At 40.2% G+C, this 19,610-nt stretch overlaps 1 protein-coding gene across 1 annotated transcript in view; it reads right to left on the bottom strand.

The window, feature by feature from the left end:
- The window catches only part of LOC102807340 (transient receptor potential cation channel subfamily M member-like 2), a 169,015-nt gene that overhangs the window by 55,800 nt on the left and 93,605 nt on the right, over window positions 1-19,610 (bottom strand). Inside the window, exon 16 of the mRNA XM_085502863.1 lies at window positions 3,665-3,896. Coding sequence (XP_085358989.1) covers window positions 3,665-3,896 — 232 coding nt within the window. The remainder of the gene's footprint in view (window positions 1-3,664; window positions 3,897-19,610) is intronic.

Raw genomic sequence — 19,610 nt, 5'->3', positions numbered from 1 at the left:
CACTGTTTGTAGCACTAGACAGAATTATACAACCAATCACTTCAAGTTTGTAACACTAGACAGAGGTATACAAACAATCACTAGACAGAAGTATACAACCATTCACTAGACAGAAGTATACAACCAATCACTTCAAGTTTGTAGCACTAGACAGAAGTATACAACCAATCACTGGACCGAAGTATACAACCAATCACTTCAAGTTTGTAACACTAGACAGAGGTATACAACCAATCACTTCAAGTTTGTCGCACGAGACAGAAGTATACAACCAATCACTGGATCGAAGTATACAACCAATCACTGGACCGAAGTATACAACCAATCAATTCATAGGTTGTAGCACAAGACAGAAGAATACAACCAATCACTTCAAGTTTGTAGCACTAGACAGAAGTATACAACCAATCACTGGACCGAAGTATACAACCAATCAATTCATAGGTTGTAGCACTAGACAGAAGTATACAACCAATCACTGGACCGAAGTATACAACCAATCACTTCATAGGTTGTAGCACAAGACAGAAGTATACAACCACTCACTTCAAGTTTGTAGCACTAGACAGAAGTATACAACCAATCACTGGACCGAAGTATACAACCAATCAATTCATAGGTTGTAGCACAAGACAGAAGTATACAACCAATCACTAGACAGAAGTATACAGCCAATCAATTCATAGGTTGTAGCACTAGACAGGAGTATACAACCAATCACTTCAAAGTTCGTAACACTAGACAGAGGTATACAAACAAACACTAGACAGAAGTATACAACCAATTACTAGTCAGAAGTATACAACCAATCACTTCACAGTTTGTAGCACTAGACAGAGGTATACAACCAATCACTAGACAGAAGTATATAACCAATCACTTCACAGTTTGTAGCACTAGACATAAGTATACAACCAATCACTAGACAGCAGTATACAACAATCACTTCACAATTTGTAGCACTAGACATAAGTATACAACCAATCACTAGACATAAGTATACAATCAAGCACTAGACAGAAGTATACAACCAATCACTAGACAGAAGTATACAACCAATCACTAGACAGAAGTACACAATCAATCATTTTACAGTTTGTAGCACTAGACAGAAGTATACAACCAATCACTAGACAGAAGTATACAGCCAATCACTTCAAGTTTGTAGCACTAGACAGAAGTATACAACCAATCACTGGACAGAAATATACAACCAATCACTTCAAAGTTCGTAACACTAGACAGAGGTATACAAACAAACACTAGACATACGTATACAACCAATCACTAGACAGAAGTATACAACCAATCACTTCAAGTTTGTAACACTAGACAGAAATATACAACCAATCACTAGATAGAAGTACACAATCAATCATTTCACAGTTTGTAGCACTAGACAGAAGTATACAACCAATCACTAGACAGAAGTATACAACCAATCACTTCACAGTTTGTAGCACTAGACAGAAGTATATAACCAATCACTTCACAGTTTGTAGCACTAGACATACGTATACAACCAATCACTAGACAGAAGTATACAACCAATCACTTCAAGTTTGTAACACTAGACAGAAATATACAACCAATCACTAGATAGAAGTACACAATCAATCATTTCACAGTTTGTAGCACTAGACAGAAGTATACAATCAATCACTTCAAGTTTGTAACTGTGGACCAACCAATGTCAATAAATAAATAAGTAAATAAATTTAGTCAGACTATGATTAGAGCTGTCATGTTAATCATGAAAAGCAGATGAGATGTTTGTTTCACATTTTGAACTAGCAGCCTGTCGGCTGAGATAGCTCCGCTGTTAGCAATGCACATTTCGGTTAAAGAACTGAAGATATCATTAGAAAATGAACAATATGTATAGTAATAAAGCAATTGGATTTGCTGTTCGAAAATATTACTTTTTATCAAAAATATTCATTAAAATTAGATAATTGAAGAACAAAATCATCATGAAATGAACAAATCTAAGAGAGGTCTACCTGTAGTACCTATAGTAGTATATATAATATCAAAGCAATTAGACTTTAAATATAAATTGTTAATTCCGTAAAACAAGGGGTGAACGCAAAACCACAGTGATAACTTTCACTGTGATCGATAAGCGTTGAGTCTGATAAGAAAGCAATGTCACGATTTGACCTTTATGATGAAATACTAATAGTGATGTCATTCTTATCCAATCAGTAAAGCAGATGCATAAAGGTCAAGATGATTGCCAGAGTGTAAACAAAAGCATCGTGTGCCATCGCAGCAGAGCGACGCAATTTTTCTTGTCTCTTTTATATTGTGATTAGACATGAATGAAAAGTGCCAAGCTGACAGACTGCGAAATCCATGGAATAAAAGTGCTAAGACCAAATTGTGTGGGACGATATCGACGAACTTCAGGAAGAAGTTGTAGGGATTTTGTTTGACGGCTACAGTGACGCTGACTTGGACTTTGAGGGTTTTGAGTTTGACAAAAATGGCAATGAACGTACAAATAAAGTTCTGAAGTTTATTCAAACAGCTATGAATTTTTATAATTTTTACTGTGAAAATTTGTAAATTATTATTGATCTTGTATGACAGTTGATTCGTAATTTGTCAAGACCGGAAATCATTTTACGCAGTTTAACCCCTGACATTTTAATTCATTTTGAGTTCATGCGTATTGGGCGTGTTTGTCGGCGAGAAAATCCTAATTCAAATGATTCCTCACTGTCGAATTTTATTATTTCTGGTTTATTTGTCACATTATAAGCAATACATTATTTTTGTTCTACTTCTAATGTTGCACATTGTTCATTTATTTCTGTTGCATGTTTTCATTTGCTATCCCTGTCGCAGTTCGATCTGCGTGTTGTCAATTTTTGCGAATTTTCGTTTTTTTTCCCCGGGGATCTCCTGGCAAATGCCCACCCCTATTTTTTGGCAATTTTTCATGTTCAGGACCCTGGGCTTATACCTGGATAACCTAAAATGACAAAAATATTCACTATAAATAAGACAATTGAACATATTCACACGAAATGAAAAAATGTGAGAGAAAACCACCCAAAGTACCTTCCTAGAAAGTTTCACAACTATACAGTTTGTGGTTTTTAGGAAGAAGTCGAAAAATTGACGACAGCGACAACGACACCGACACCGACGATGAACAACGGACAATCAGTAACACTATAGGCTCCACTCTGACTTCGTCAACAGCGGAGCTAACAAAATGCAGTATAAAATAAAAATAATTTTGAAAACAAACTGTGATCATAATAACATGATCAGACAACACTGATCTTAAGTTATGTGAAAATTGTAACTCATTTGATGACCAATGGTTTGCAGTAAAATGATGGCCAATTCTGAGGTGAATGGATTTTTAATATAAACTACATGGCCACATTGAAATATATGGCCAAACATTGTCAATTGTTATGTAAATCGGATTGATCATGAATTACTATTGTTACGGACCATTATGAAAAAAAGACAAAACATACAATTTTGACACACAATTTGGATACAAAGTCATATCCAAGAAATGTATCCATAATTGACGGTCATCTTCTTTACCAAGGCACATATACATGTACATGTACATGTAGGAAACAAATTATTTTTATTATTACCATAGCAACTAATATCATTATTGGATTTGACTTACTAATGCCCACTGTCCAAGGGTATGTATCTGTGTGTTCCCTTTCCAAACTCGCTGCAGTTTTGTTTGACAACAGTCATGCTCCATAAACTTCATTTGTTCAGCTGCATATGCAATATCTAAACATGTTGTATCACCCCATTCAATCAATTTACGCACCAATGCCAGCTTAGCCATTTTCTTATCTGTCTCATAACAAATATCAAGTACTCCGATGGCTAAATCTTCAAATTCACTGAAACATACCCAACAAAAACATGAAACATACCCATCAGAGCTTTATCAATGATATCACAATGAGAAATACAGAAATTAGTGCATTTTAACGACCCAATTCAAAATGACAAATAAATAAATACAAATATTTTGTGAATATGCAAATATTCGAGACAAAAACAGTATCATGCAATCTACAAGACTTTAAATATAGGATATGTTCATCACATGTGAAATCAATTGCATAGCTTATCTTAAAAATCATTGGTTTTTTAAAGAATTTAACCATAATATCTCACGTTTCATATCTCAAACTTGGCCAATTATTTGCACCATCAAACAATATAACTAAACACATTTTGATACGGGTAAGAAGAAATTGTGAATTATTAACAGGACATAAATACTAGATTATGGGTATACACAAACCACAGTTAAAGTGGCAGTCAAGACAAACCACAGTTAAAGGGAGGAGTCAAAGCAAACCACAGTTAAAGGGAGGAGTCAAAGCAAACCACAGTTAAAGTGGAAGTCAAGGCAAACCACAGTTAAAGCGGAAGTCAAAGAAAACCACAGCTAAAGGGAGAAGTCAAGGCAAACCACAGTTAAAGGAAGGAGTCAAAGCAAACCACAGTTAAAGGGAGAAGTCAAAGCAAACCACAGTTAAAGGGAGGAGTCAAAGCAAACTACAGTTAAAGTGGAAGTCAAGGCAAACCACAGTTAAAGTGGAAGTCAAAGCAAACCACAGTAAAAGAGAGAATTCAGGGTAAACCACAGTTAAAGTGGAAGTAAAGGCAAACCACAGTTAAAGTGAAAGTCAAGGCAAACCACAGTTAAAGTGGAAGTCAAAGCAAACCACAGTTAAAGTGGAAGTAAAGGCAAACCACAGTTAAAGGGAGAAGTCAAAGCAAACCACAGTTAAAGTGGAAGTCAAGGCAAACCACAGTTAAAGTGGAAGTCAAGGCAAACCACAGTTAAAGGGAGGAGTCAAAGCAAACCACAGTTAAAGGGAGGAGTCAAAGCAAACTACAGTTAAAGTGGAAGTCAAAGCAAACCACAGTTAAAGTGGAAGTCAAAGCAAACCACAGTTAAAGTGGAAGTCAAAGCAAACCACAGTTAAAGTGGAAGTCAAAGCAAACCACAGTTAAAGTGGAAATCAAAGCAAACCACAGTTAAAGTGGAAGTCAAAGCAAACCACAGTTAAAGTGGAAGTCAAGGCAAACCACAGTTAAAGTGGAAGTCAAAGCAAACCACAGTTAAAAGGAGTCAAAGCAAACCACAGTTAAAATGGAAGTCAAAGCAAACCACAGTTAAAGTGGAAGTCAAAGCAAACCACAGTTAAAGTGGAAGTCAAGGCAAACCACAGTTAAAGTGGAAGTCAAGACAAACCACAGTTAAAGTGGAAGTCAAGGCAAACCACAGTTAAAGTGGAAGTCAAAGCAAACCACAGTTAAAAGGAGGAGTCAAAGCAAACCACAGTTAAAAGGAGGAGTCAAAGCAAACCACAGTTAAAGTGGAAGTCAAAGCAAACCACAGTTAAAGGGAGTAGTCAAAGCAAACTACAGTTAAAGTGGAAGTCAAGGCAAACTACAGTTAAAGTGGAAGTCTAGGCAAACCACAGTTAAAGTGGAAGTCAAGGCAAACCACAGTTAAAGTGGAAATCAAAGCAAACCACAGTTAAAGTGGAGTCAAAGCAAACCACAGTTAAAGGGAGGAGTCAAAGCAAACTACAGTTAAAGTGGAAGTCAAAGCAAACCACAGTTAAAGTGGAAGTCAAGGCAAACCACAGTTAAAGTGGAAGTCAAGGCAAACCACAGTTAAAGTGGAAGTCAAGGCAAACCACAGTTAAAGTGGAAGTCAAAGCAAACCACAGTTAAAGTGGAGTCAAAGCAAACCACAGTTAAAGGGAGGAGTCAAAGCAAACTACAGTTAAAGTGGAAGTCAAAGCAAACCACAGTTAAAGTGGAAGTCAAGGCAAACCACAGTTAAAGTGGAAGTCAAGGCAAACCACAGTTAAAGTGGAAGTCAAGGCAAACCACAGTTAAAGTGGAAGTCAAAGCAAACCACAGTTAAAGTGGAGTCAAAGCAAACCACAGTTAAAGGGAGGAGTCAAAGCAAACTACAGTTAAAGTGGAAGTCAAAGCAAACCACAGTTAAAGTGGAAGTCAAAGCAAACCACAGTTAAAGTGGAAGTCAAAGCAAACCACAGTTAAAGGGAGGAGTCAAAGCAAACCACAGTTAAAGTGGAAGTCAAGGCAAACCACAGGTAGAGTGGAAGTCAAGGCAAACCACAGTTAAATGAAGGAGTCAAAGCAAACCACAGTTAAAGGGAGAAGTCAAGGCAAACCACAGTTAAAGTGGAAGTCAAAGCAAGCCACAGTTAAAGGGAGAAGTCAAGACAAACCACAGTTAAAGGGAGGAGTCAAAGCAAACCACAGTTAAAGTGGAAGTCAAAGCAAACCACAGTTAAAGTGGAAGTCAAGACAATCCACAATTAAAGGGAGAAGTCAAGGCAAACCACAGTTAAAGTGGAAGTCAAAGCAAACCACAGTTAAAGTGGAAGTCAAAGCAAACCACAGTTAAAGGGAGGAGTCAAAGCAAACCACAGTTAAAGTGGAAGTCAAAGCAAACCACAGTTAAAGTGGAAGTCAAAGCAAACCACAGTTAAAAGGAGGAGTCAAAGCAAACCACAGTTAAAGTGGAAGTCAAAGCAAACCACAGTTAAAGTGGAAGTCAAAGCAAACCACAGTTAAAGGGAGAAGTCAAGGCAAACCACAGTTAAAGGGAGAAGTCAAGGCAAACCACAGTTAAAGAGAGGAGTCAAAGCAAACCATAGTCAAAGTGGAAGTCAAGGCAAACCACAGTTAAAGCGGAAGACAAAGAAAACCACAGCTAAAGGGAGAAGTCAAGGCAAACCACAGTTAAAGGAAGGAGTTAAAGCAAACCACAGTTAAAGGGAGAAGTCAAAGCAAACCACAGTTAAAGGGAGGAGTCAAAGCAAACTACAGTTAAAGTGGAAGTCAAAGCAAACCACAGTAAAAGAGAGAATTCAGGGTAAACCACAGTTAAAGTGGAAGTAAAGGCAAACCACAGTTAAAGTGGAAGTAAAGGCAAACCACAGTTAAAGTGGAAGTCAAAGCAAACCACAGTTAAAGTGGAAGTAAAGGCAAATCACAGTTAAAGGGAGAAGTCAAAGCAAACCACAGTTAAAGTGGAAGTCAAGGCAAACCACAGTTAAAGTGGAAGTCAAGGCAAACCACAGTTAAAGGGAGGAGTCAAGGCAAAATAACGGTTAAAGTGGAAGTCAAAGCAAAACACAGTTAAAGTGGAAGTGAAAGCAAACCACAGTTAAAGGGAGGAGTCAAAGCAAACCACAGTTAAAGGGAGGAGACAAAGCAAACTACAGTTAAAGTGGAAGTCTAGGCAAACCACAGTTAAAGTGGAAGTCAAAGCAAACCACAGTTAAAGTGGAAGTCAAAGCAAACCACAGTTAAAGTGGAAGTCAAAGCAAACCACAGTTAAAGTGGAAGTCAAAGCAAACCACAGTTAAAGTGGAAATCAAAGCAAACCACAGTTAAAGTGGAAGTCAAAGCAAACCACAGTTAAAGTGGAAGTCAAGGCAAACCACAGTTAAAGTGGAAGTCAAAGCAAACCACAGTTAAAAGGAGTCAAAGCAAACCACAGTTAAAATGGAAGTCAAAGCAAACCACAGTTAAAGTGGAAGTCAAAGCAAACCACAGTTAAAGTGGAAGTCAAGGCAAACCACAGTTAAAGTGGAAGTCAAGACAAACCACAGTTAAAGTGGAAGTCAAGGCAAACCACAGTTAAAGTGGAAGTCAAAGCAAACCACAGTTAAAAGGAGGAGTCAAAGCAAACCACAGTTAAAAGGAGGAGTCAAAGCAAACCACAGTTAAAGTGGAAGTCAAAGCAAACCACAGTTAAAGGGAGTAGTCAAAGCAAACTACAGTTAAAGTGGAAGTCAAGGCAAACTACAGTTAAAGTGGAAGTCTAGGCAAACCACAGTTAAAGTGGAAGTCAAGGCAAACCACAGTTAAAGTGGAAATCAAAGCAAACCACAGTTAAAGTGGAGTCAAAGCAAACCACAGTTAAAGGGAGGAGTCAAAGCAAACTACAGTTAAAGTGGAAGTCAAAGCAAACCACAGTTAAAGTGGAAGTCAAGGCAAACCACAGTTAAAGTGGAAGTCAAGGCAAACCACAGTTAAAGTGGAAGTCAAGGCAAACCACAGTTAAAGTGGAAGTCAAAGCAAACCACAGTTAAAGTGGAGTCAAAGCAAACCACAGTTAAAGGGAGGAGTCAAAGCAAACTACAGTTAAAGTGGAAGTCAAAGCAAACCACAGTTAAAGTGGAAGTCAAGGCAAACCACAGTTAAAGTGGAAGTCAAGGCAAACCACAGTTAAAGTGGAAGTCAAGGCAAACCACAGTTAAAGTGGAAGTCAAAGCAAACCACAGTTAAAGTGGAGTCAAAGCAAACCACAGTTAAAGGGAGGAGTCAAAGCAAACTACAGTTAAAGTGGAAGTCAAAGCAAACCACAGTTAAAGTGGAAGTCAAAGCAAACCACAGTTAAAGTGGAAGTCAAAGCAAACCACAGTTAAAGGGAGGAGTCAAAGCAAACCACAGTTAAAGTGGAAGTCAAGGCAAACCACAGGTAGAGTGGAAGTCAAGGCAAACCACAGTTAAATGAAGGAGTCAAAGCAAACCACAGTTAAAGGGAGAAGTCAAGGCAAACCACAGTTAAAGTGGAAGTCAAAGCAAGCCACAGTTAAAGGGAGAAGTCAAGACAAACCACAGTTAAAGGGAGGAGTAAAAGCAAACAACAGTTAAAGGGAGAAGTCAAGGCAAACCACAGTTGAAGTGGAAGTCAAAGCAAACCACAGTTAAAGGGAGAAGTCAAAGCAAACCACAGTTAAAGGGAGAAGTCGAGGCAAACCACAGTTAAAGGGAGAAGTCAAGGCAAACCACAGTTAAAGAGAGGAGTCAAAGCAAACCACAGTTAAAGTGGAAGTCAAGACAAACCACAGTTACAGTGGAAGTCAAGGCAAACCACAGTTAAATTGGAAGTCAAAGCAAACCACAGTTAAAGTGGAAGTCAAGGCAAACCACAGTTAAAGTGGAAGTCAAAGCAAACCACAGTTAAAGGGAGGAGTCAAAGCAAACCACAGTTAAAGTGGAAGTCAAAGCAAACCACAGTTAAAGTGGAAGTCAAGACAATCCACAATTAAAGGGAGAAGTCAAGGCAAACCACAGTTAAAGTGGAAGTCAAAGCAAACCACAGTTAAAGTGGAAGTCAAAGCAAACCACAGTTAAAAGGAGGAGTCAAAGCAAACCACAGTTAAAGTGGAAGTCAAAGCAAACCACAGTTAAAGTGGAAGTCAAAGCAAACCACAGTTAAAGGGAGAAGTCAAGGCAAACCACAGTTAAAGGGAGAAGTCAAGGCAAACCACAGTTAAAGAGAGGAGTCAAAGCAAACCATAGTCAAAGTGGAAGTCAAGGCAAACCACAGTTAAAGCGGAAGACAAAGAAAACCACAGCTAAAGGGAGAAGTCAAGGCAAACCACAGTTAAAGGAAGGAGTCAAAGCAAACCACAGTTAAAGGGAGAAGTCAAAGCAAACCACAGTTAAAGGGAGGAGTCAAAGCAAACTACAGTTAAAGTGGAAGTCAAAGCAAACCACAGTAAAAGAGAGAATTCAGGGTAAACCACAGTTAAAGTGGAAGTAAAGGCAAACCACAGTTAAAGTGGAAGTCAAAGCAAACCACAGTTAAAGTGGAAGTAAAGGCAAATCACAGTTAAAGGGAGAAGTCAAAGCAAACCACAGTTAAAGTGGAAGTCAAGGCAAACCACAGTTAATGTGGAAGTCAAGGCAAACCACAGTTAAAGGGAGGAGTCAAGGCAAAATAACGGTTAAAGTGGAAGTCAAAGCAAAACACAGTTAAAGTGGAAGTGAAAGCAAACCACAGTTAAAGGGAGGAGTCAAAGCAAACCACAGTTAAAGGGAGGAGACAAAGCAAACTACAGTTAAAGTGGAAGTCTAGGCAAACCGCAGTTAAAGTGGAAATCAAAGCAAACCACAGTTAAAGTGGAAGTCAAAGCAAACCACAGTTAAAGTGGAAGTCAAGGCAAACCACAGTTAAAGTGGAAGTCAAAGCAAACCACAGTTAAAAGGAGTCAAAGCAAACCACAGTTAAAATGGAAGTCAAAGCAAACCACAGTTAAAGTGGAAGTCAAGGCAAACCACAGTTAAAGTGGAAGTCAAGACAAACCACAGTTAAAGTGGAAGTCAAGGCAAACAACAGTTAAAGTGGAAGTCAAAGCAAACCACAGTTAAAAGGAGGAGTCAAAGCAAACCACAGTTAAAGTGGAAGTCAAAGCAAACCACAGTTAAAGTGGAAGTCAAGGCAAACTACAGTTAAAGTGGAAGTCTAGGCAAACCACAGTTAAAGTGGAAGTCAAGGCAAACCACAGTTAAAGTGGAAATCAAAGCAAACCACAGTTAAAGTGGAGTCAAAGCAAACCACAATTAAAGGGAGGAGTCAAAGCAAACTACAGTTAAAGTGGAAGTCAAAGCAAACCACAGTTAAAGTAGAAGTCAAGGCAAACCACAGTTAAAGTGGAAGTCAAGGCAAACCGCAGTTGAAGTGGAAGTCAAGGCAAACCACAGTTAAAGTGGAAGTCAAAGCAAACCACAGTTAAAGGGAGGAGTCAAAGCAAACCACAGTTAAAGTGGAAGTCAAGGCAAACCACAGTTAAAGTGGAAGTCAAGGCAAACCACAGTTACAGTGGAAGTCAAGGCAAACCACAGTTAAATTGGAAGTCAAAGCAAACCACAGTTAAAGTGGAAGTCAAGGCAAACCACAGTTAAAGTGGAAGTCAAAGCAAACCACAGTTAAAGGGAGGAGTCAAAGCAAACCACAGTTCAAGTGGAAGTCAAGACAATCCACAGTTAAAGGGAGAAGTCAAGGCAAACCACAGTTAAAGTGGAAGTCAAAGCAAACCACAGTTAAAGTGGAAGTCAAAGCAAACCACAGTTAAATAGAGGAGTCAAAGCAAACCACACTTAAAGTGGAAGTCAAAGCAAACCACAGTTAAAGTGGAAGTCAAAGCAAACCACAGGTAAAGGGAGAAGTCAAGGCAAACCACAGTTAAAGGGAGAAGTCAAGGCAAACCACAGTTAAAGTGGCAGTCAAGGCAAACTAAGGTTAAAAGGGAAGTCAAGGCAAACCACAGTAAAATGTGAATTCAGGGTAAACCCCAGTTAAAGAGAGAAGTCAAGGCAAACCACAGTTAAAGGGAGAATTCAGGATAAACCACAGTTAAAGGAAGAAGTCAAGGCAAACCAAAGTTAAAGGGATAAGTCAAGGCAAACCACAGTTAAAGTGGCAGTCAAGGCAAACCACAGTTAAAGGGGAAGTCAAGGCAAACCACAGTTAAAGGAGAAGTCAAGGCAATCCACAGTTAAAGGGAGAAGTCAAGGCAAACCACAGTTAAAGTGGCAGTCAAGGCAAACCACAGTTAAGGGGGAAGTCAAGGCAATCCACAGTTAAAAAGGAAGTCAAGGCAAACCACGGTTAAAGTGGAAGTCATGGCAAACTACAGTTAAAGGGGAAGTCAAGGCAAACCACAGTTAAAGTGGAAGTCAAGGCAAACCACAGTTAAAGTGAAAGTCAAAGCAAACCACAGTTAAAGGGAGGAGTCAAAGCAAACCACAGTTAAAGTGGAAGTCAAAGCAAACCACAGTTAAAGTGGAAGTCAAGGCAAACCACAGTTAAAGGGGAAGTCAAGGCAATCCACAGTTAAAGGGAGAAGTCAAGGCAAACCACAGTTAAAGTGGAAGTCAAAGCAAACCACAGTTAAAGTGGAAGTCAAGGCAAACCACAGTTAAAGGGGAAGTCAAGACAATCCACAGTTAAAGGGAGAAGTCAAGGCAAAGCACAGTTAAAGGGAGGAGTCAAAGCAAACCACAGTTAAATAGAGAAGTCAAAGCAAACCACAGTTAGGGGGAGGAGTCAAAGCAAACCACAGTTAGGGGGAGGAGTCAAAGCAAACCACAGTTAAAGTGGAAGTCAAAGCAAACCACAGTTAAAGTGGAAGTCAAGGCAAACCACAGTGAAAGGGGAAGTCAAGGCAATCCACAGTTAAAGGGAGAAGTCAAGGCAAACCACAGTTAAAGTGGAAGTCAAAGCAAACCACAGTTAAAGGGAGAAGTCAAGGCAAACCACAGTTAAAGTGGAAGTCAAAGCAAACCACAGTTAAAGTGGAAGTCAAAGAAAACCACAATAAAAGTGGAAGTCAAGGCAAACCACAGTTAAAGGGAGCAATCAAGGCAAACCACAGTTAAAGGAAGGAGTCAAAGCAAACCACAGTTAAAAGGAGGAGTCAAAGCAAACCACAGTTAAAGTGGAAGTCAAAGCAAACCACAATTAAAGGGAGGAGTCAAAGCAAACCACAGTTAAAGTGGAAGTCAAAGCAAACCACAGTTAAAGTGGAAGTCAAAGCAAACCACAGTTAAAGTGGAAGTCAAGGCAAACCACAGTTAAAGTGGAAGTCTAGGCAAACCACAGTTAAAGGGAGCAATCAAGGCAAACCACAGTTAACGGAAGGAGTCAAAGCAAACCACAGTTAAAGTGGAAGTCAAAGCAAGCCACAGTTAAAGGGAGAAGTCAAGACAAACCACAGTTAAAGGGAGGAGTCAAAGCAAACCACAGTTAAAGTGGAAGTCAAGGCAAACCACAGTTAAAGCGGAAGTCAAAGAAAACCACAGCTAAAGGGAGAAGTCAAGGCAAACCACAGTTAAAGGAAGGAGTCAAAGCAAACCACAGTTAAAGGGAGGAGTCAAAGCAAACCACAGTTAAAGTGGAAGTCAAGGCAAACCACAGTTAAAGCGGAAGTCAAAGAAAACCACAGCTAAAGGGAGAAGTCAAGGCAAACCACAGTTAAAGGAAGGAGTCAAAGCAAACCACAGTTAAAGGGAGAAGTCAAAGCAAACCACAGTTAAAGGGAGGAGTCAAAGCAAACTACAGTTAAAGTGGAAGTCAAGGCAAACCACAGTTAAAGTGGAAGTCAAAGCAAACCACAGTAAAAGAGAGAATTCAGGGTAAACCACAGTTAAAGTGGAAGTAAAGGCAAACCACAGTTAAAGTGGAAGTCAAAGCAAACCACAGTTAAAGTGGAGTCAAAGCAAACCACAATTAAAGGGAGGAGTCAAAGCAAACTACAGTTAAAGTGGAAGTCAAAGCAAACCACAGTTAAAGTGGAAGTCAAGGCAAACCACAGTTAAAGTGGAAGTCAAGGCAAACCGCAGTTGAAGTGGAAGTCAAGGCAAACCACAGTTAAAGTGGAAGTCAAAGCAAACCACAGTTAAAGGGAGGAGTCAAAGCAAACCACAGTTAAAGTGGAAGTCAAGGCAAACCACAGGTAGAGTGGAAGTCAAGGCAAACCACAGTTAAATGAAGGAGTCAACGTAAACCACAGTTAAAGGGAGAAGTCAAGGCAAACCACAGTTAAAGTGGAAGTCAAAGCAAACCACAGTAAAAGAGAGAATTCAGGGTAAACCACAGTTAAAGTGGAAGTAAAGGCAAACCACAGTTAAAGTGGAAGTCAAAGCAAACCACAGTTAAAGTGGAGTCAAAGCAAACCACAATTAAAGGGAGGAGTCAAAGCAAACTACAGTTAAAGTGGAAGTCAAAGCAAACCACAGTTAAAGTGGAAGTCAAGGCAAACCACAGTTAAAGTGGAAGTCAAGGCAAACCGCAGTTGAAGTGGAAGTCAAGGCAAACCACAGTTAAAGTGGAAGTCAAAGCAAACCACAGTTAAAGGGAGGAGTCAAAGCAAACCACAGTTAAAGTGGAAGTCAAGGCAAACCACAGGTAGAGTGGAAGTCAAGGCAAACCACAGTTAAATGAAGGAGTCAACGTAAACCACAGTTAAAGGGAGAAGTCAAGGCAAACCACAGTTAAAGTGGAAGTCAAAGCAAGCCACAGTTAAAGGGAGAAGTCAAGACAAACCACAGTTAAAGGGAGGAGTCAAAGCAAACCACAGTTAAAGTGGAAGTCAAGGCAAACCACAGTTAAAGCGGAAGTCAAAGAAAACCACAGCTAAAGGGAGAAGTCAAGGCAAACCACAGTTAAAGGAAGGAGTCAAAGCAAACCACAGTTAAAGGGAGAAGTCAAAGCAAACCACAGTTAAAGGGAGGAGTCAAAGCAAACTACAGTTAAAGTGGAAGTCAAGGCAAACCACAGTTAAAGTGGAAGTCAAAGCAAACCACAGTAAAAGAGAGAATTCAGGGTAAACCACAGTTAAAGTGGAAGTAAAGGCAAACCACAGTTAAAGTGGAAGTCAAAGCAAACCACAGTTAAAGTGGAGTCAAAGCAAACCACAATTAAAGGGAGGAGTCAAAGCAAACTACAGTTAAAGTGGAAGTCAAAGCAAACCACAGTTAAAGTGGAAGTCAAGGCAAACAACAGTTAAAGTGGAAGTCAAGGCAAACCGCAGTTGAAGTGGAAGTCAAGGCAAACCACAGTTAAAGTGGAAGTCAAAGCAAACCACAGTTAAAGGGAGGAGTCAAAGCAAACCACAGTTAAAGTGGAAGTCAAGGCAAACCACAGGTAGAGTGGAAGTCAAGGCAAACCACAGTTAAATGAAGGAGTCAACGTAAACAACAGTTAAAGGGAGAAGTCAAGGCAAACCACAGTTAAAGTGGAAGTCAAAGCAAGCCACAGTTAAAGGGAGAAGTCAAGACAAACCACAGTTAAAGGGAGGAGTCAAAGCAAACAACAGTTAAAGGGAGAAGTCAAGGCAAACCACAGTTGAAGTGGAAGTCAAAGCAAACCACAGTTAAAGGGAGAAGTCAAAGCAAACCACAGTTAAAGGGAGAAGTCGAGGCAAACCACAGTTAAAGGGAGAAGTCAAGGCAAACCACAGTTAAAGAGAGGAGTCAAAGCAAACCACAGTTAAAGTGGAAGTCAAGGCAAACCACAGTTAAAGAGAGGAGTCAAAGCAAACCACAGTTAAAGTGGAAGTCAAGGCAAACCACAGTTACAGTGGAAGTCAAGGCAAACCACAGTTAAATTGGAAGTCAAAGCAAACCACAGTTAAAGTGGAAGTCAAGGCAAACCACAGTTAAAGTGGAAGTCAAAGCAAACCACAGTTAAAGGGAGGAGTCAAAGCAAACCACAGTTCAAGTGGAAGTCAAGACAATCCACAGTTAAAGGGAGAAGTCAAGGCAAACCACAGTTAAAGTGGAAGTCAAAGCAAACCACAGTTAAAGTGGAAGTCAAAGCAAACCACAGTTAAAAGGAGGAGTCAAAGCAAACCACACTTAAAGTGGAAGTCAAAGCAAACCACAGTTAAAGTGGAAGTCAAAGCAAACCACAGGTAAAGGGAGAAGTCAAGGCAAACCACAGTTAAAGGGAGAAGTCAAGGCAAACCACAGTTAAAGTGGCAGTCAAGGCAAACTAAGGTTAAAAGGGAAGTCAAGGCAAACCACAGTAAAATGTGAATTCAGGGTAAACCCCAGTTAAAGAGAGAAGTCAAGGCAAACCACAGTTAAAGGGAGAATTCAGGATAAACCACAGTTAAAGGAAGAAGTCAAGGCAAACCAAAGTTAAAGGGATAAGTCAAGGCAAACCACAGTTAAAGTGGCAGTCAAGGCAAACCACAGTTAAAGGGGAAGTCAAGGCAAACCACAGTTAAAGGAGAAGTCAAGGCAATCCACAGTTAAAGGGAGAAGTCAAGGCAAACCACAGTTAAAGTGGCAGTCAAGGCAAACCACAGTTAAGGGGGAAGTCAAGGCAATCCACAGTTAAAAAGGAAGTCAAGGCAAACCACGGTTAAAGTGGAAGTCATGGCAAACTACAGTTAAAAGGGAAGTCAAGGCAAACCACAGTTAAAGTGGAAGTCAAGGCAAACCACAGGTAGAGTGGAAGTCAAGGCAAACCACAGTTAAATGAAGGAGTCAACGTAAACCACAGTTAAAGGGAGAAGTCAAGGCAAACCACAGTTAAAGTGGAAGTCAAAGCAAACCACAGTAAAAGAGAGAATTCAGGGTAAACCACAGTTAAAGTGGAAGTAAAGGCAAACCACAGTTAAAGTGGAAGTCAAAGCAAACCACAGTTAAAGTGGAGTCAAAGCAAACCACAATTAAAGGGAGGAGTCAAAGCAAACTACAGTTAAAGTGGAAGTCAAAGCAAACCACAGTTAAAGTGGAAGTCAAGGCAAACCACAGTTAAAGTGGAAGTCAAGGCAAACCGCAGTTGAAGTGGAAGTCAAGGCAAACCACAGTTAAAGTGGAAGTCAAAGCAAACCACAGTTAAAGGGAGGAGTCAAAGCAAACCACAGTTAAAGTGGAAGTCAAGGCAAACCACAGGTAGAGTGGAAGTCAAGGCAAACCACAGTTAAATGAAGGAGTCAACGTAAACCACAGTTAAAGGGAGAAGTCAAGGCAAACCACAGTTAAAGTGGAAGTCAAAGCAAGCCACAGTTAAAGGGAGAAGTCAAGACAAACCACAGTTAAAGGGAGGAGTCAAAGCAAACCACAGTTAAAGTGGAAGTCAAGGCAAACCACAGTTAAAGCAGAAGTCAAAGAAAACCACAGCTAAAGGGAGAAGTCAAGGCAAACCACAGTTAAAGGAAGGAGTCAAAGCAAACCACAGTTAAAGGGAGAAGTCAAAGCAAACCACAGTTAAAGGGAGGAGTCAAAGCAAACTACAGTTAAAGTGGAAGTCAAGGCAAACCACAGTTAAAGTGGAAGTCAAAGCAAACCACAGTAAAAGAGAGAATTCAGGGTAAACCACAGTTAAAGTGGAAGTAAAGGCAAACCACAGTTAAAGTGGAAGTCAAAGCAAACCACAGTTAAAGTGGAGTCAAAGCAAACCACAATTAAAGGGAGGAGTCAAAGCAAACTACAGTTAAAGTGGAAGTCAAGGCAAACCACAGTTAAAGTGGAAGTCAAGGCAAACCGCAGTTGAAGTGGAAGTCAAGGCAAACCACAGTTAAAGTGGAAGTCAAAGCAAACCACAGTTAAAGGGAGGAGTCAAAGCAAACCACAGTTAAAGTGGAAGTCAAGGCAAACCACAGGTAGAGTGGAAGTCAAGGCAAACCACAGTTAAATGAAGGAGTCAACGTAAACAACAGTTAAAGGGAGAAGTCAAGGCAAACCACAGTTAAAGTGGAAGTCAAAGCAAGCCACAGTTAAAGGGAGAAGTCAAGACAAACCACAGTTAAAGGGAGGAGTCAAAGCAAACAACAGTTAAAGGGAGAAGTCAAGGCAAACCACAGTTGAAGTGGAAGTCAAAGCAAACCACAGTTAAAGGGAGAAGTCAAAGCAAACCACAGTTAAAGGGAGAAGTCGAGGCAAACCACAGTTAAAGGGAGAAGTCAAGGCAAACCACAGTTAAAGAGAGGAGTCAAAGCAAACCACAGTTAAAGTGGAAGTCAAGGCAAACCACAGTTAAAGAGAGGAGTCAAAGCAAACCACAGTTAAAGTGGAAGTCAAGGCAAACCACAGTTACAGTGGAAGTCAAGGCAAACCACAGTTAAATTGGAAGTCAAAGCAAACCACAGTTAAAGTGGAAGTCAAGGCAAACCACAGTTAAAGTGGAAGTCAAAGCAAACCACAGTTAAAGGGAGAAGTCAAAGCAAACCACAGTTCAAGTGGAAGTCAAGACAATCCACAGTTAAAGGGAGAAGTCAAGGCAAACCACAGTTAAAGTGGAAGTCAAAGCAAACCACAGTTAAAGGGAGGAGTCAAAGCAAACCACAGTTCAAGTGGAAGTCAAGACAATCCACAGTTAAAGGGAGAAGTCAAGGCAAACCACAGTTAAAGTGGAAGTCAAAGCAAACCACAGTTAAAGTGGAAGTCAAAGCAAACCACAGTTAAAAGGAGGAGTCAAAGCAAACCACACTTAAAGTGGAAGTCAAAGCAAACCACAGTTAAAGTGGAAGTCAAAGCAAACCACAGGTAAAGGGAGAAGTCAAGGCAAACCGCAGTTGAAGTGGAAGTCAAGGCAAACCACAGTTAAAGTGGAAGTCAAAGCAAACCACAGTTAAAGGGAGGAGTCAAAGCAAACCACAGTTAAAGTGGAAGTCAAGGCAAACCACAGGTAGAGTGGAAGTCAAGGCAAACCACAGTTAAATGAAGGAGTCAACGTAAACCACAGTTAAAGGGAGAAGTCAAGGCAAACCACAGTTAAAGTGGAAGTCAAAGCAAGCCACAGTTAAAGGGAGAAGTCAAGACAAACCACAGTTAAAGGGAGGAGTCAAAGCAAACCACAGTTAAAGTGGAAGTCAAGGCAAACCACAGTTAAAGCGGAAGTCAAAGAAAACCACAGCTAAAGGGAGAAGTCAAGGCAAACCACAGTTAAAGGAAGGAGTCAAAGCAAACCACAGTTAAAGGGAGAAGTCAAAGCAAACCACAGTTAAAGGGAGGAGTCAAAGCAAACTACAGTTAAAGTGGAAGTCAAGGCAAACCACAGTTAAAGTGGAAGTCAAAGCAAACCACAGTAAAAGAGAGAATTCAGGGTAAACCACAGTTAAAGTGGAAGTAAAGGCAAACCACAGTTAAAGTGGAAGTCAAAGCAAACCACAGTTAAAGTGGAGTCAAAGCAAACCACAATTAAAGGGAGGAGTCAAAGCAAACTACAGTTAAAGTGGAAGTCAAAGCAAACCACAGTTAAAGTGGAAGTCAAGGCAAACCACAGTTAAAGTGGAAGTCAAGGCAAACCGCAGTTGAAGTGGAAGTCAAGGCAAACCACAGTTAAAGTGGAAGTCAAAGCAAACCACAATTAAAGGGAGGAGTCAAAGCAAACCACAGTTAAAGTGGAAGTCAAGGCAAACCACAGGTAGAGTGGAAGTCAAGGCAAACCACAGTTAAATGAAGGAGTCAACGTAAACAACAGTTAAAGGGAGAAGTCAAGGCAAACCACAGTTAAAGTGGAAGTCAAAGCAAGCCACAGTTAAAGGGAGAAGTCAAGACAAACCACAGTTAAAGGGAGGAGTCAAAGCAAACAACAGTTAAAGGGAGAAGTCAAGGCAAACCACAGTTGAAGTGGAAGTCAAAGCAAACCACAGTTAAAGGGAGAAGTCAAAGCAAACCACAGTTAAAGGGAGAAGTCGAGGCAAACCACAGTTAAAGGGAGAAGTCAAGGCAAACCACAGTTAAAGAGAGGAGTCAAAGCAAACCACAGTTAAAGTGGAAGTCAAGGCAAACCACAGTTAAAGAGAGGAGTCAAAGCAAACCACAGTTAAAGTGGAAGTCAAGGCAAACCACAGTTACAGTGGAAGTCAAGGCAAACCACAGTTAAATTGGAAGTCAAAGCAAACCACAGTTAAAGTGGAAGTCAAGGCAAACCACAGTTAAAGTGGAAGTCAAAGCAAACCACAGTTAAAGGGAGGAGTCAAAGCAAACCACAGTTCAAGTGGAAGTCAAGACAATCCACAGTTAAAGGGAGAAGTCAAGGCAAACCACAGTTAAAGTGGAAGTCAAAGCAAACCACAGTTAAAGTGGAAGTCAAAGCAAACCACAGTTAAAGTGGAAGTCAAAGCAAACCACAGGTAAAGGGAGAAGTCAAGGCAAACCACAGTTAAAGGGAGAAGTCAAGGCAAACCACAGTTAAAGTGGCAGTCAAGGCAAACTAAGGTTAAAAGGGAAGTCAAGGCAAACCACAGTAAAATGTGAATTCAGGGTAAACCCCAGTTAAAGAGAGAAGTCAAGGCAAA

The sequence above is a fragment of the Saccoglossus kowalevskii genome, chromosome 8, assembly GCF_978046115.1.
Source record: "Saccoglossus kowalevskii chromosome 8, keSacKowa6.1, whole genome shotgun sequence".
In the NCBI taxonomy this organism is placed as follows: domain Eukaryota; kingdom Metazoa; phylum Hemichordata; class Enteropneusta; family Harrimaniidae; genus Saccoglossus; species Saccoglossus kowalevskii.
This window is presented reverse-complemented; position numbering and strand designations above follow the sequence as displayed.